Source organism: Ixodes scapularis, unplaced genomic scaffold, assembly GCF_016920785.2.
Source record: "Ixodes scapularis isolate PalLabHiFi unplaced genomic scaffold, ASM1692078v2 PGA_scaffold1__304_contigs__length_218370807, whole genome shotgun sequence".
In the NCBI taxonomy this organism is placed as follows: Eukaryota; Metazoa; Arthropoda; class Arachnida; order Ixodida; family Ixodidae; genus Ixodes; species Ixodes scapularis.
Window position 1 is genome coordinate 108068015 of NW_024609846.1, and position 15178 is coordinate 108083192.

A 15178-nucleotide genomic window follows, 5' to 3' on the forward strand; every position below is an offset into this window, starting at 1 on the left:
ACTGAAAAAGATCGCAGAATGGTAAGGGGTCCAAGTGATAAGCTCCGCGCCGAACAAGGGGTATTCTACGTGCGGCAGGGTAAGCGAAAACCAAGGTAGGCACCGAGAAGCATGTAACATCGCACACAAAACAAGGAACGCCCAATGTCAAAAAGAAGTCATTTATAACATCCCATTAACATCTGGAAGGAGTTATATTGAGCAGACAGGGCGCTGTTTTAATGATAGAACCAGGGAACACGCCACATCTCTGCGAAACTTGACAGCAACAGTACACCTTGCAACCTATTGTCGCGCATGCCAATGCCAGGCAGTGCTGTGCAACGTGAACATCGTGGTGCGACATAAACATAAACTCGCCCGTGAACTGCTGGAAGACCTAGCCATCGAAGAAAAAGGTGAGGACTGTGTTATTGCCCCTTCTGTTGCACTACATAACCCAGAGAAGATTTTTCTGCGGAGTAACGTGAGTTTTAGGCAGAGGTAGAAGAAGAGGAGGATCGGTTTAGAGAAGACAGAAGAGAAGAAATAAGAACATTCCGACAGCAAAAAGGTCAATGCGTTGCAGGAAAAGAAATTCCGAATTAAGTGTAAAGAAAACGAAGACCTAACTCAGGTGTGAAGAATTAAAACATTTTAAGTTATTGTAAAGTAAAAGAAAACCATCATCAAGGATTGGCAGAAAAGAAAAAGAGGTGTTATTAAATGTTGCTGGTCCAGCGGTGCCAATTTTATGATATTTTCTCTCTGTGTTTTTTTATGTTCAGCTGGCCCCATTCACAAGTTGATATCATCGGCATACATTTTTATAAAGCGTTTATTAGGCTAACATGCGGAAAACTATCAAAATCAAATTGCTTTGGACTACATCAGATTATTATTAACAGGGTTCAATCTTACTATATTAAACCAGGGGTCTTCACACTTTTTGACTAAGGGGCCGGTTAGGCATCTTGCACAGTCATAAGGATGGGGAAGAAAAAGTGATTATAAACGAACAAAAACTAAATTAATAAACCCAACTAAGAATTTAAACACAAAAATGAATGCTAAAGCAAGTACAGAAAATAAAACCCTAGTTGGATGAATACATTTATTTCAGTTTGAAATTTAATATTTAGTTAACTATGAAGTTACGCAGCAATTATGACCACGAAAAGGCGCCAAACATAAACCAAAACGCGTGGAAACGTCGGCATATTCGCGCAGTGCAAAAGACTAATGAAATAAATAAAACTAATGCTGACACGATGTACATAAGAAAAAAATGGCATTTTTACATAGTTACAAAATTGAAGCATAAATCCTGGGACTAAGAATGGTGATACTGGTGATGAACAATTTCAGTCATGTCGAAAAAACCCCGTTGAAATGCAGTTACTTTCAGGTCAGACGTTTTCAGGACGGTTGTACTACCTGTTCAACAGTAAGTTCTCCGTAACAACTAACATCACTAAATGTATGTCTTGATCGTATAGAGGAATCGTGCTACACTAGAAATATTAAAGTACATTTTGTAAAGTTTTTATATGCCCATATTACTAAGAATCGGACCTTCCTTTTTTTCGATAATTCTGTGGTGACAAAGAACTGGGAATAGTGTAAGACTTCAGGTATCTCGGGGTTACCTTCCCAAAAGATTTGACTTGGAAAAAACGCATTGATACCGCCTGCTTAGCCCATAGAGGAATATATGCTAGCTAATAAATAAATTAAGGCAAGCAACCTGATAAGTCAAAACTGGCTCGTATAGAACATACATAAACCCCACGTTAGAAGACAGTTGTGATATATGATACCCTTATAACAAAATATTGATAAATTGATAAGCAAAGGTGCAAAGGCAAGCTTCTGGCTTTATTCACTCCAACTACCGAGAATGACATCTCTAATTGAAACACTCCAATCGAGCAATCTACAACCATTTCAGACAAGGCGAGAAATCCAACGCTTAAAATGACTTTTTTTTTAAATTATTAACAGCAAGTTTAGTTGTACCCCAAATACATATATTCGCCCAGCAGGTAAGAAGGATGAGGCAGATTACACCAATCCAAAACAATCCAAACGTCCTACAGTCGAACCGACCTTTTTAAGCAATACTACTTTTTTTCTTATAAGACCGATTGAAGCCAGGAGCCGACTGGCGCATAAAATCGTGTGTGTAGAAACGGCACCCCAGCCTTTGCACATTAATCACTCAGCTGTTAACCTGTTAGTCACAAACTTGTACTGCGTACGTGTAAATATGTGTTAATTGTCAGCAGCTCCCTGCATTGATGTGCGCATATTTGTAACCGATACCCTTTGTGTAATGCCACTCAAGAGAGTGTTCATAGTATTTTCAAATAAATTAACAAAAACAAAATATCGAGCTTCTCTAAGCTGCTCCTGCATAGTTTCAGTCTCGTTTCGATTGGTTTACCAGGCAAACCCACAGCGCAATAAAATATTAATTTGAGAGATTCTTTAACAACGTGATCTAGTGCACCGTGATGACTGTCTTGAGCCTAAGGAAGGAAAAGGGAAAATTTAAAATGGATCTCCACTGCTCTAAAATTTATTTTTTGTTTGGGTACTTACGGATCTCGTTAGTCAAATGACCGTAAAACGCATTTATCGCTGTCGCACCTGTGAACCACCTGCACAGTTTCATAAAAAAAGTGTAACTCTACACATGAGTGATACCTATATCAAACAAATAAATCCGAGAAAGCAGGCATTGACAATACTCACTCATCTTCTTTCTTATATGGTTTTCGTAAAGTCAGAAGTTCTTGAATGTAGGTATTTAAATTCAGGCCGCGTCGAACATTCAGATATGAATAGTTCAAAAAAATTGCAGGCGCCTATAAAGGCAAAAAAAGAACACACACACTCACACACACATGTTCATAATTTGCATGCCTCGTGGTTTTTCCCCATAAAACATAAACCATATTTAAGGACTATAGATAACGAACTATAGCTTGTTAACGTAAATGTTACGCGGTGCGGGCCATCGTACGGACTACGCAAGAATTTGTTTCTCCTTGATCGTGCTTTATGACGATACATGACGGATTTTGTGAATGGAAGAATAGTTTAATGATGATTTCTGTATGATGCAAGATACTTCTTGAGCTTAAAAAGGAGGCATTTGTGAAATGTGTACTATGTATGAAATTATGTTTTCCCGTTTACTTGGCATCAGATCCGAACTGTGAACCGGGTGTGAATTATGCAGCAGGTGCGTACAATCGAAGGGAAACCTTTTTTTTTTAAGCAGAATTTGTCTTAAGCGGACTATGCAGTGAGAGCCTACTCAAGTCTGAAGATAGGGTACTCAAATATAGCATATCTAAAGATAATTACGCTAAATTCACTTTGCCTTCGAGTCAAGCACTTATTTATTTTAACTCTACTTTTTGAAGCATTCAGAGTTTTGATGAACACCCTCTATATCCGACCAGCCGCATGTACAGGGTGCTTGGTTTTGAACTCGAACATATATTTTTGTAAAATGGAGGTGAGGGTTAGGCGAGTGCCGGTCTTCGCCCTGTTTTTATCAAGCAGAACAAAAACTATATGAGGGAATAATCGTCATGATACGTTGGCTCATTAACTTTATTGTTTAATTCTAAATGTTGATTTTAGGGAATTCGTTTAAATTGCAGTATTGACATAAATTATTATTACAGGACAGAACGAACGACAAGTGTAGCAATACGACATAAGTTTTTAGGATTTAATTTTTTTCAACTTTTACATTTTTATTCCAATTTAAAAATGGCCCACAAAAAGTGTGTCGCAGCTCTGCCGACAATGTCGCTTGGAAGAGTGACGCAGTCGTTTCAGTCACGTTTTTACTATCTCGGCAGTCTGTTCTTGGTCGGTGCGCCGACGACACGTGTCGACGTGACCGAAACGACCACGTCACTCTACTAAGCGTCAATGTGGGCAGGGCTGACGCCCATTTTGCTATTGCACCTTCCCATTTTTTATTAGTCTTTCCTTTGGCAGCAATTGCCGTCAATAGGATATATACGTAAAGCCCCTCGATGTGTTTGCGTTTATCTTGCAAGTAGCGTGAAACACGCCAGTGCACAAGGCTCATTTCTCAAGCCGCCCTTCGAGGCGAATGGTGGCGGAGCACCCGCTCGTGGTACGTGTCTTGTGCGTTTCCACAACAATAATTGGCGGTACTGGTAAAAACGCCTTTATCAAGGAGCTTTAGATATACGAAATGCGCAGAGTCATCTACTAGGCGCGAGAAGATCTAGATCCGCCATCTTAGTTAGGTCCAGAAAAGCTGCTGGGCGGGTTAGTGCGCGCTGGTGTGTGCTCCACCATTTTCTTGTTCTACCGGTTATACGTCATGAAATTGCTGTGTCCCTCTCTGCAAGCAAGGTGGCGCCAACGAAAGCAATGGGAAAAGGGTATGTGTCACAAATGCATCGTTTATTCGTTTATTATTCCTATTCGAGCCCTTGAGCAGTTAGCACGAGGAAACCACCGTCGGGTTTTCCTTTTTTATTTTGACAGTTGAAATCATCCCTCTAAAAACTACGTATGTCTTGAGAATAACTCTTTGGGGGAACTGAAATGGGTGGTGAAGCTTTGCGTTTTTTTAATTTGCTGTTCGAAAATAACGCAAAAAGCGCCGGTGTCATGTTTGCACTAACAGTCTCGCGATGTGTACACTTAGCGTGAACAAAAGGGTGCTATCTATCGCTAATGTAATGTACTGTAGAAAAGTGCACGGCTGTTTTCAACCTACAGGATTTATGTATATCGGGGACTGCAACCTTTCAGGATATAACTGTAATGGAGCAAACCTTTGGACTTCCTTCTCTACCGCGATGCATTCGCGACGTGTGTTTTAAATCTCGGTGAATTTCTAAGAGTGAATCACTCTATTGCTTGTAAGCTTCCTTGTTACACTTCGGTGGCTGTAAGTGCTAATAACCCACGCCGCGAAGGTACTGCTCTTACCTACATAAAGCCTCACTCACAGCAAGGTGCGAGCCCGTTGTGAGCCTATGTTTCCTAATGATTTTACTGTTTCGCGTCTTTGCAACTTGTCAGTTCACTGAAGTGCCACTATGACGTCACAAGTGCAAATAAACTACAACGGCCTCTACAGCACCGCCTTTGCAGCGAGCGCGACGCTTTTGAAAGTGTCTTTTCTGCGCGAGTTTTCATGCACACAACGAATTATGCGTGTGAGCCACATCGCCATCGCGGACACCTAGTTCGTAGCAACTAGGTGTCCGCGATGGCGATGTGGCTCACATGCGAAGCCAAGTTCTCAAAATCGTCCTTTCGTGGGCGCAGAACACAATTTGTGAGATGGGATGTGCAGGGAAATGGTGTCGGCGTGCCACAGAAGTAAATGTGGCGACTGAAATCTGAAGTAGGTTGCTCCCGATTTTAAATAAGCACGAGTAGACGCGATCTGTTCGTAGATCCTGCGTTGTTTCTAAAACACAATTTTAGCAAGAGTAACTTCCTTGGTCCATGTTCATATGCAACAGTACTGGCACACCTTGAATCGCAGATCTGTGTCGACACTGATGAGGGCCGCGTGTACGCTCTGACGGCAAAACGCGTACGACTTGCTCTGCTGGCGAAACGACGTCGCTGTCGACGCGCACAAGTTACGAGCGTGCCTTCAGAAAGGCCATGTAAAGCTTGTAAATTGATTCGCCGCATGCTATGGTTTGACTTCGGAAAATTCCCTTGTTGCGTCAATCCTCCGGCGGCCTACAGGGTTCATGAACGCGCTGAAGCGGCTCTCCGGCTCTCCGAGATCGACTTTACAAAGATGGCCGATATGAAGCATGCTCTGAATGTTGCGAGACGTGCTAGAAATTCGTACATCTCCTCTAACGCCGTTGAAACATGACCCTAAAGAGTAATAACTAAAAAGTTCATGAACGGATTTTAGTTTAGATAGCCTGTTTCCCATGACGACTTTCTCCTCAACTAATGTCATCCAAGCTTTATGAATACATTGTAAAGATGGCATTTGTCTGACTCTCACTCAGTTTAACGAGACAGTTAGAATTGTAATGAAACACCTTGTATATAAAATATCACAAAAAATTCAACCTATAGGCTGTATTGCCATATTTATGCAACCTCTGTAGATATCAAGTCTAGAACGCCTGAAAATCTCTGCAGCATAGAAACAAATCTTACCACATTATGAACGATTATGATTCTGTAATCGACGTAATATAACTTACGTATTGGTAAAGGCCATTAAGATACGTGTCGTTCAGAATCCAAGGAGGGTAACCAATTTTCGCTACCATTTTTTGAAGCTGAAATGAATGACCTCATTAGTACATACTCACAAAACTGATAAGGATCAGTACCTTCTCCATTGCTTCCTTACGTGTAGAGTTATCCATCCATGTATTGTTTTCAATCATCTCTCCATAAGTACTGTTAAGCACACCCACTAATTTGTCCATCTGATGAAAACAAAAAATCTTCTTAAAAGAATTTTCAATATTTTATCGCAGGAATTTTGACCTGTATAATTTATACCTTTGCCACATATTTTGTGAAATATCCCAAGATACAAAATGCAAGTAATGTACTGTTTTTATCACAAAACAATCGGTCACTTACGCGGAACGCCAGCTCTACACATTTTTTCTTCTTTGTACTATATTTGGCATAGCCGAGCCCCTGCTCCCATGCAGTTTAACGTATAGCAAAATGAACAACTCAGCAACATTCTAAAGCATTGTAAGCAGCTTAAAAAACTATACATTCTAACCTTGATCAGATTACACAAGTTGAGCTGACCACTAAGACGATCGTCGTCGTCGTCGGCGCAGCTCGAGCTGATGAATTGAGCTCGAGCACATCACTCTCCGAGGTGATTAGCTAGAATCTAGCGAGGTCTCTTCGGCCTGTCAACAGTTAAGTAGTAACCGACCCACGGAATCACTACACTGGCGACGAGGGTCAAGACAAGAGCGGACTGAGCAGGAGTAGATCACATTCATGCAACGAGGATGGTGGAGAATTCTACCCATCGCTTTTATGGTCCCGAGACATTCCGCCCGACGAGGAGCAATGAAGACTGTATCGTATAGAGTTCTATGCTTGTCTTGATGTCGATGAAGTTTGGTGGACGCGGACAAGAACTTATTGATCGCTTCAGTTCGTGCCGACACATTCAATATGCTGAATAGCTTCTCGAATAAAGCGTACCAGGAGCTAGTAAAGAAACTAAAAAAACACATAACACCTAAGTAATTGAAATAATTCGATCGGGCGAAACTGTTTTCGGTTCGTTAAGAAAGAAAAATGAAATCCTGCTTGCAGAGCTCTCGCATTTTGCTAGCACCTGTTCACCTGTCTTGATATCTCTGAGGTTTGAATTTGCCTCAAATGACCTTGCATTCAATGACCTTGAATTTACATTTTTCTATTTTTATAATTCCGTTGCGCAAAAAGTGGTTTTGTATTCTTTATTTTCTTTCCCTTTTCATGAACACCATTTGATATATTTCGTTCATTGACCCTAGTACAAACTTGTGTAAAAATCATGTGTTTTAGACTATTCGACTATTCCGTAAAAATATTTATAATTCTTATGTTTTAGTTTGTCTTTGCTATTGAATATTAATCATTTGGTTGTTTCCAATTTGATTAGATTTGGCTATTGAATTTATTTGAAAATTTTGTGCAGTGTGTCTTTTTTCGTCTTAATGTTTATGCGGCCCGCTGAACACCCAGAAAGGGCTAATCCTTGTCAGGCACTTGCTCAGTTTGCCTTAGGCCCTTCTGTAGAAGAATCCGCAAACACAAATATACATTAAAAAGAAAGAAGTATAAATGGGTCAAATACTTCATAGCACTGCTTCGAACAATCGTCACCAACTGCGAGTATGCACCTGAAGCCACTGCCCAATGTTGCACGCTTTTGAAAGCATTCATCGTCAGTCTCCGTGACACAGCCGTCCGTGCACGCCTGGTACTCGAGACTCCAGAAGGATCTCAGTCTTGATTGTGAACTCCGCTTGGCCGAGTCCTACCCCAAAGCCGAAGCGGAGTCACAACGCCTAGACGGAGGAGACCACTCTGCGCAGCTCGTCGAATAGGTGAAGCAGTTTACTTCTGCACAGTGTTGGGTAAAGTACAACTAAAGGGCACTTCAAGTAAAGTACAAAGTAAATGAGACGTGGTGTACTTCAAGTAAAGTAGTAAGTACAGTGGATGCAATGTACTTGAAGTAAAGTACTATAAATAAAATGTACTTTCAAAGTAAAGTACTATAAATACAATGTACTTTCAAAGTAAAGTACAAATGTTTTAACACAATCTTTCATGACGCCCTTTCATTTCCCTATACAGTGATATTTTAACTGGTATGCATCGCTCAGGGGTAATCAGGGGTGCATGACCTATTTTCAAAAACAGCGGCAAATATTTGATAAAGATACAGAGTAATTTTTTTCATGAACTTAGCCAAATTGAGAAGTTCCTATTCTTAGGTTGGCGCCGCATGCGCTGGATTGTTGCACCCAAAGTGGCTGGATTGTTGCGCCCAAGGTGGTTACACTAGGAGAGAGCATGACGTCCGCCCCCTAGCTTTCCCAAGCAATTTTATGATAGAGAAATGTCCTCGCAAGCAAAAGGTTTTATTTAATCATAATGCGACACCTGATATTGGGGTGCGAGAAAATTAAGGAACTTTCAAGTCGAAGGAAAAGACAAAAGAAATTGTCTCTAAACATCATGACGGTGTCCAGCTGTTGTCTTTTTCTTCGACTTGAAAGTTTAAATTTTTCTCACCGCAGTTTCAGGTGCTACATTGTGATCAATTTTGCTCTCATAATATTTACACCGTTTTGCTTGCGCTGACCGAACGAAGAGTAAAGGGATAAGAAAGGCTACGGGAAAGCCGCCCAGAACAAACGGAGCGATGCGAAGTCCGCTCACGTTTCTGGTGAGGGTAGTATATTCCTCCCAGTATCTCTTCGGAATTTACGAAACATTATTTCGTATTACAAATTTAACAAAACCATATTTAGGAAATGTACTTTGAAGTCTGGAATTCTACTTTCCTCAGAAAGTACAAGAAAAAAAAATACTTTAGGCAAAGTACATGTCCATACTCAGACAATGTACTTAAAGTAAAGTAGAAGTTTCCTAAACCTACTTGAAGTAGTACTTGAAGTACGATGCACTTGAAGTACTCCCCCAACACTGCTTCTTCACTACTCAAATGTTTCCGATGCCGCAATACCAACCACACAGAATGCGCCTGACGCTTCCGAGATCAGTTATGCATCAGATCATGATGTTTCAACCCTGAGACTCTCAAGGGAGCTTGAAGACAAATAAAAGAAACAGCATAAAGTTGAGACAACCATCTGAAACTCAGCTAGTAAAATTTATTTCATGCAACGTTTTATATCCTTCTCCAAAGTCGTCCAGAGCGTAGAAAAAAAAAGAGCACACCAATTTGTTTTCAATTTCACTTAATTTTAAGTCAGTTTTTATGTTGTAGACGACATTGGCAGAAGGTTATAAAAGCGTTCTTTTAAATAAATTTTGTTAGATGATACACATAGCAGAGCGCGTTGGATAGAGTACAGTTCACACTGAAAGTATAAAAACACAGAAAATATAGGAGGGACAGACACACACAGTTCTTTGAACGAGCAGCTACATATTAAATGTAGTTGCTCGTTGAAAGAACTGTGTGTGTCTGTCCCTCGTGTATTTTCTGTGTTCTTACTCTTTCAGTGTGAATTTGTTAGATGAGTTTAAGTCGTTTGTCTACCACCTCTCTTCAGTTTGTTCTAAGTTATCTTCAAGCTTCCTCTCAGTCTCGGGGTTTAAAAATAATGATTAATACGCACGAGCTCGCCTGCAGGTTGACCATTTTTTCATGAGTGATGCAATGCCTGTGACTGCAAAAACGCGTTTTTTTTTTAAGCAGACTAAATGCGAACAAGCATGTCCCAAAACAAATCTTCCGCGAATAATTTTTTTTTTGAAATATTTACGTTGTTTAGTCGGAGTCAGAGCCTCTTCACATTTGAAACTCCCGCTCTGTCGACCCCCGCGGAGAAGTACGCCCCGCCCCTAACTCTTGGTTTTGCTATTGGATTGACTTGGCTGCGGAGTTGAACGACGTACGCCGCGTCTCGACTTCCGGTGCGTCTTGTTGAAGATACGCCGCGGATCAGTGGGGGGGGGGGGGGGGGGGGGAGGTGATGCCGAGGTACGCAGGAAGCTAGAGCGGGTTTCCGTTCGTAGTTCTTCTTTGGTCGGAGAAAATCTGGTAACAACGTACGTTCAACATGGCGCCGGTATTCTTTTGGTTTGACGGAAATCGAGAAGCTCTGCGGTTTGCGATCATATATAGCGAAGTCTTGACCATAGAAGTTCCTCTGTGATGTTTCCGAAAGACGGAAAGTATCATGCGTAATCGTCGTGTGTGCTTTAAAAGCGAAGGGCGTCACAGGGTCCAACGTTCATAACAGCACTGCTTTGACTTCGGCGATCTGGTTGTGTTTGGTGCAGCACCTCGATGCGACAAAGAACTGAAACGTTCGTGGTGTGTGGTGCGAAGCTTGGAAGTAGAAACCCACACTAACACGGAGCGCAAATTGGCTGTTGCGGGGTTGAGGTTCAACGTGTTCACACTTGGTTCAGTCCCGTCGTCGTCACCTGATTCGGTTCAGCTGGTCCGGGATGACGCAGCGGGTGTCTTTAGAAGTAAATCTTTCAATTCGTTTCGTTTCAAAATGTGAAAGATTTCCGACGCATACCGTGAGTGAAAGCTGCGGGTGTTTTACAAAAATTACAGTCGACAACAAAAAGTTTGTTGTCGACTGTCCTGTGGGTGTCGAGTGGAGCGGTGGGGCTTGGGAGTTTGTGACCGGTGTTAATCGTGATCACTAATGCAACGCTGATGCATTTTTTTTGTCTCTGCTTTTTTTATACGTTATTATTCAGAACTTCCGAGATTTACTGGCCCGTGGCACTGGATTAGGCTGAATCGCGAGCTCATTCTCTGTTGACGTCGTCTTCCTGGTACCTCTCGTGGATACTGCAAGCGTTTAAACAGTTTGCACCGTCTCGCCTACATTCCCGGTAACGTACTCAATTTGTTGAAACTTATTGCTTCCCACATTTTGGAGTACGCATGGCAGTTATCTCGCTGTTCTGGTTTTGGTTATAAAAGAAAGGCAAAACGCTCGCAGCTGCAGTCCTCAGTACACGTTGGACATCTTCCACACATTGATATCGGATAACTAGATGCACGAGGATTTACATTTACTTCAGAGGTCACTCTCGCCGCTTCCTCACAGTCGAACAGCAGGATCAGCTGGCGACAAGCCGCGGATGAAAGGCTTGAGCATCAACAGCCCAAGTGCACTCGGTGCCGATGTGGGCGATGCGGGTTTCTGTCAACTGGTAGGCCAGCACAAACTGTGACCGTTCCAGCTCTTCGTCATGACACGGCGTTGCAGAGAGCAGGGTAAAATACAACTAAATGGACCACCGTAGCAAACACAGTTATTGTAAATCTTGGCTTGTGATTGTGCCTTATTCATTTCGGTGAAAAGACGCGAAGGACGGGCATAACAAAATCGTTTGCATATTCCACATACCTCGCAAAAGCATGTACCCAGTCACCTTGCGAAAAGTGAGAAATACGGAGTCGGCACCGTCGTGACTTCCCCTGTCTTTTACCTGCTTTAGAGCAGTTTGTACCTGCTAGTAGGCATGCCTACAGAAACTGAACCTTGAAACTAGGGGCAGTGCCAGAGAGGAAGGGACAAAGTTGGGAAAGCTTGCAGGCTCTCCCCGATTTCTCAACTCTTAAGAGATTGTACCATAATAAATGCACCGACGCCTCTTCCCAACAATAAAGAAAAAGCACTATGTTCAGTATATAAAAAAATGGTCTCAGCTCATGCATCTGTGAACAGGTAGGAACTCTTGCCTTAATTTATTCACACCGCATGATTAGCTCAACAAACTCACACGAGACTTACAGGAAAAGGTCGGTGGTGACTTAAATTTTCTTGAAATTCTGTATAGTCGGTCGTTTACAAAACCGAATCTCCTCGAGCGGTATGCTTCGCTGTGCAAACACGTCGCTGTGCAAACACAGTCCAACAACACGAAGCATAAAACCAGCAGATTTCGGGCAACAATCCGGAGTCTATTGTTCAATCAAAACTACGTAATTTTGTTGAAAACGCCCACAGCTCTTTACTCACAGTATGCATCGGGAATCTTCCCATTAGGAAACGGAACGTAGAAAGATTTCACTTTCTACGTTCCGTGTTCTCTGATCCGGTCCAGCTGGTCCGGGAGGACGCTCGCTGCGTCCTCCCGGACCAGCTGGACCGGATCAGCTGACGACGACGGGACTGAACCCGTTGAACCTCAATCCCACAACAGCTAATTTGCGCTCCATGTTATCATAGCGAAGTCTGCTATGATGACCCATAGCAGACTTCGCCGCGTACTGAAATAAAATCCGAATAGAAATGTATAACGTGCTTACACTTTTTAATATACTTATTAAGTCTCGAAAAGCGCATATAAAAATTTCGGATTCGAAACTTAATTGAAGGCAAAAATAGAAGGTTATCGCAGACGATCGTAGAAAAAAAAAATAACAATAGCAAGAAAGTTGCAGACGACCCTCCAAATGTCCTGGCCTAGAGTACTAGACGAACCGACGGGAGTAGCGAAGAAAAGAAAGTAAAAACTAAGCCAAACAAGCAAAGCAAAACACGCGATAGTTCGACCGTAAAGTAAACAACAGAAAAAAAAAAGCGAAAACAACAACATGAAAGCAGGAGGAAGAATGAACGCGGAGGCGCAGCGTCACCCTTAACATAAAAAGAAAATAGACTGAAAAATAAAAGGAGTTCCAGAGCCGTAGAACGGGTGTCGGCCTTTATAGTAAAAGTCGCAGGAGTCGTTAGTCATCCCGCAGCTAACAAGCGCAATTTGTGCACCGTATATAACGTGACCGAAATCACCTTTATCAGCGGTACGGCCTTTTCTATTTTTTTCATTTGCACGCGCGAGAAGTCTACTTTTTTATAGGTCTATTTTTATTTATTAATTTCAGTATTAGCGCCATATTTGCATGCAAACTGTCGACTTCTTCCAAAGCATACTGACATCGCAGTAACGTACGCGGTTCAAAATTGCCTTTTGCTTCTTCATCCGGAGACAATATTAAGGGGAATAGCCAGCTGGCCTATTCGTCAAAATAATTTTAAGCAATACATTTGTGAGAAGTGGGAATAGCAACAACAAAACGAATTGGTCGATAAGAACAGTAAACTTGAAACGTAGCTATGTTCTGATATTTTTGTTCAATGCCCTTTTCAAGAAACAGGGCGACGGCACATTCGTGTTTTGCCTGGATAACATAAGTTCTGACAGAGGCTTTCCTTCAGAAGAGCACTAAATTTCACCCTGAAAGCTGTGACATCTTTCCCAAGCGAAGAAAATGTACTCATGAGGTGGCACCTACTATTTAACATTCAAAGCAGCGAACACCCGTGAATTTTTTTTCATTGGTCCCCTCGCACGGAGATAATGAAAACCAACCTGTTGTGGAGAATTCGTCTGCTAGCGAAAACTCCGAGCTCGCTATGGGCGCTGTGATCACTTTTTGCCCGTGCATCGCGGGAGTTGCCAGCATAGGCTTGCATGGTATTTGGTCAAACGGTGCTTGCTGGCCGCAGACACAACTCACAACACTCCGCTTCGCTTGGCGAAAACTTTAATATACTTTGTATGCGAGTTGTTTTTACGCTATGTACCCACCCTTTATGTAATACCCCCAATGGGGTCCTTAAGGTATGTAAATAAATAAATAAATATATATTCTCAGACCCATGCGTGCGGTGTACCTCGCCATAACCGCCAAGGGTTCGCCAAGCGACCGCTTTCCGCTCTCAGTGTCGACCTACACAACGGCACTTCCGACTTAGGCTAGCGTTGCGGCATTCACATGAGCGGACGACTTTCTGAAGAATCTATGGTGTTGCCTGCTGCTTACTTCAGACACTGCGTTTTCGCGTTACTCCATAAAATAGACGTTTTGCTGATAATAGCAGACGGACTTTATCGTGCGGAAGGAGACGATGAAATGACGAGATCAGTTGCGTACTTGGTCTCTTACGCCGTGCTTTTCAATTGGCGAAAGGTGGCAAATCGAGTTTGAAATAAAAACTTGACGCAAATGAGTGATCTTCTCGAGCACCTAACATTTTTACGATCTTTGCACGAAAACAATTTTTTTTACGTCGCACTTTGTGCGAAGTTTTTCCTAATGAAAAATAGACCAGGCAATACTGGTGTGACATCAGAGAATCCTGGTGTGACACCAGAAGGTCTGGTGTGCCCAGCAGCAATGCTAGTGCATCAGGCACACCAGCCTGGTGTATCCATTAGAAATGCTCGTGTACCCTCGCACCATCCTGGAGGGCACACCAAGAAACTCGGGTGTAACGCCACACGGACTTATGTGCCCACGAGGCAGCCTGTTGTGCCCACCACGTAGTTTGATGTGACACATGTGTTGTATCTTTGTTGAGTTTTCCCCCCGTCCGCGAGCCTGTTTTTGATTAGTTTGTGTGACGCCCCTTTTCCCGACGCGGTGCCTCATTTCCTCCCGTCTTAGTGGTCTGTGGAGACCCCGCGGCGGGCTCCTTCGTGCTCAAAACGTGCCCCCCTCATCCTCAGCCCTTTTCCGGGCGGCCTTGAGGAGCTTCGGGCGCTCGCCTCTTCGGGGGTTTCCCTTTCCTTTCCGCCAGTATTCTTGTTGAAGTTTGAAAAAAATAAAGGATTCTTCTCTGTGAGTCGAAGCCGAAATAGTGTGTGTTGTTGCGCTTTCGTGACTTCCGACGCGCTTGGTCTGGTAGCAAAACAACAAATAAAGCTTGTAATTATTTGCGGTTGTTGGTGCCGAAACCCGGGAAATAACGGCCAGATTATACCTACTACGAGCCAGGAGGGCGTCGACTGCCTGAATCGAAAGAGGACTCCCGCTTACCGCCACAACAAATATCGCCAACGCGATTGGCGTCTTGCTCGCCACGGATCCATCCGACATCGGTGAGCTCAAAGGAAAATTTGCTATTCTTTTACTTAAGGTTGCTTTCCTGAAAGAGCTGGACAA

The 15178-nt window shown here is 42.7% G+C and overlaps 1 protein-coding gene across 1 annotated transcript in view; it reads right to left on the reverse strand.

The window, feature by feature from the left end:
• The window catches only part of LOC115310771 (neprilysin-1-like), a 163130-nt gene that overhangs the window by 51998 nt on the left and 95954 nt on the right, over window positions 1-15178 (reverse strand). The window contains exons 10-13 of the mRNA XM_040212952.3: window positions 6363-6461; window positions 6231-6308; window positions 2737-2849; window positions 2584-2642 (exon numbers count right to left, since the gene is read on the reverse strand). Coding sequence (XP_040068886.1) covers window positions 2584-2642; window positions 2737-2849; window positions 6231-6308; window positions 6363-6461 — 349 coding nt within the window. The remainder of the gene's footprint in view (window positions 1-2583; window positions 2643-2736; window positions 2850-6230; window positions 6309-6362; window positions 6462-15178) is intronic.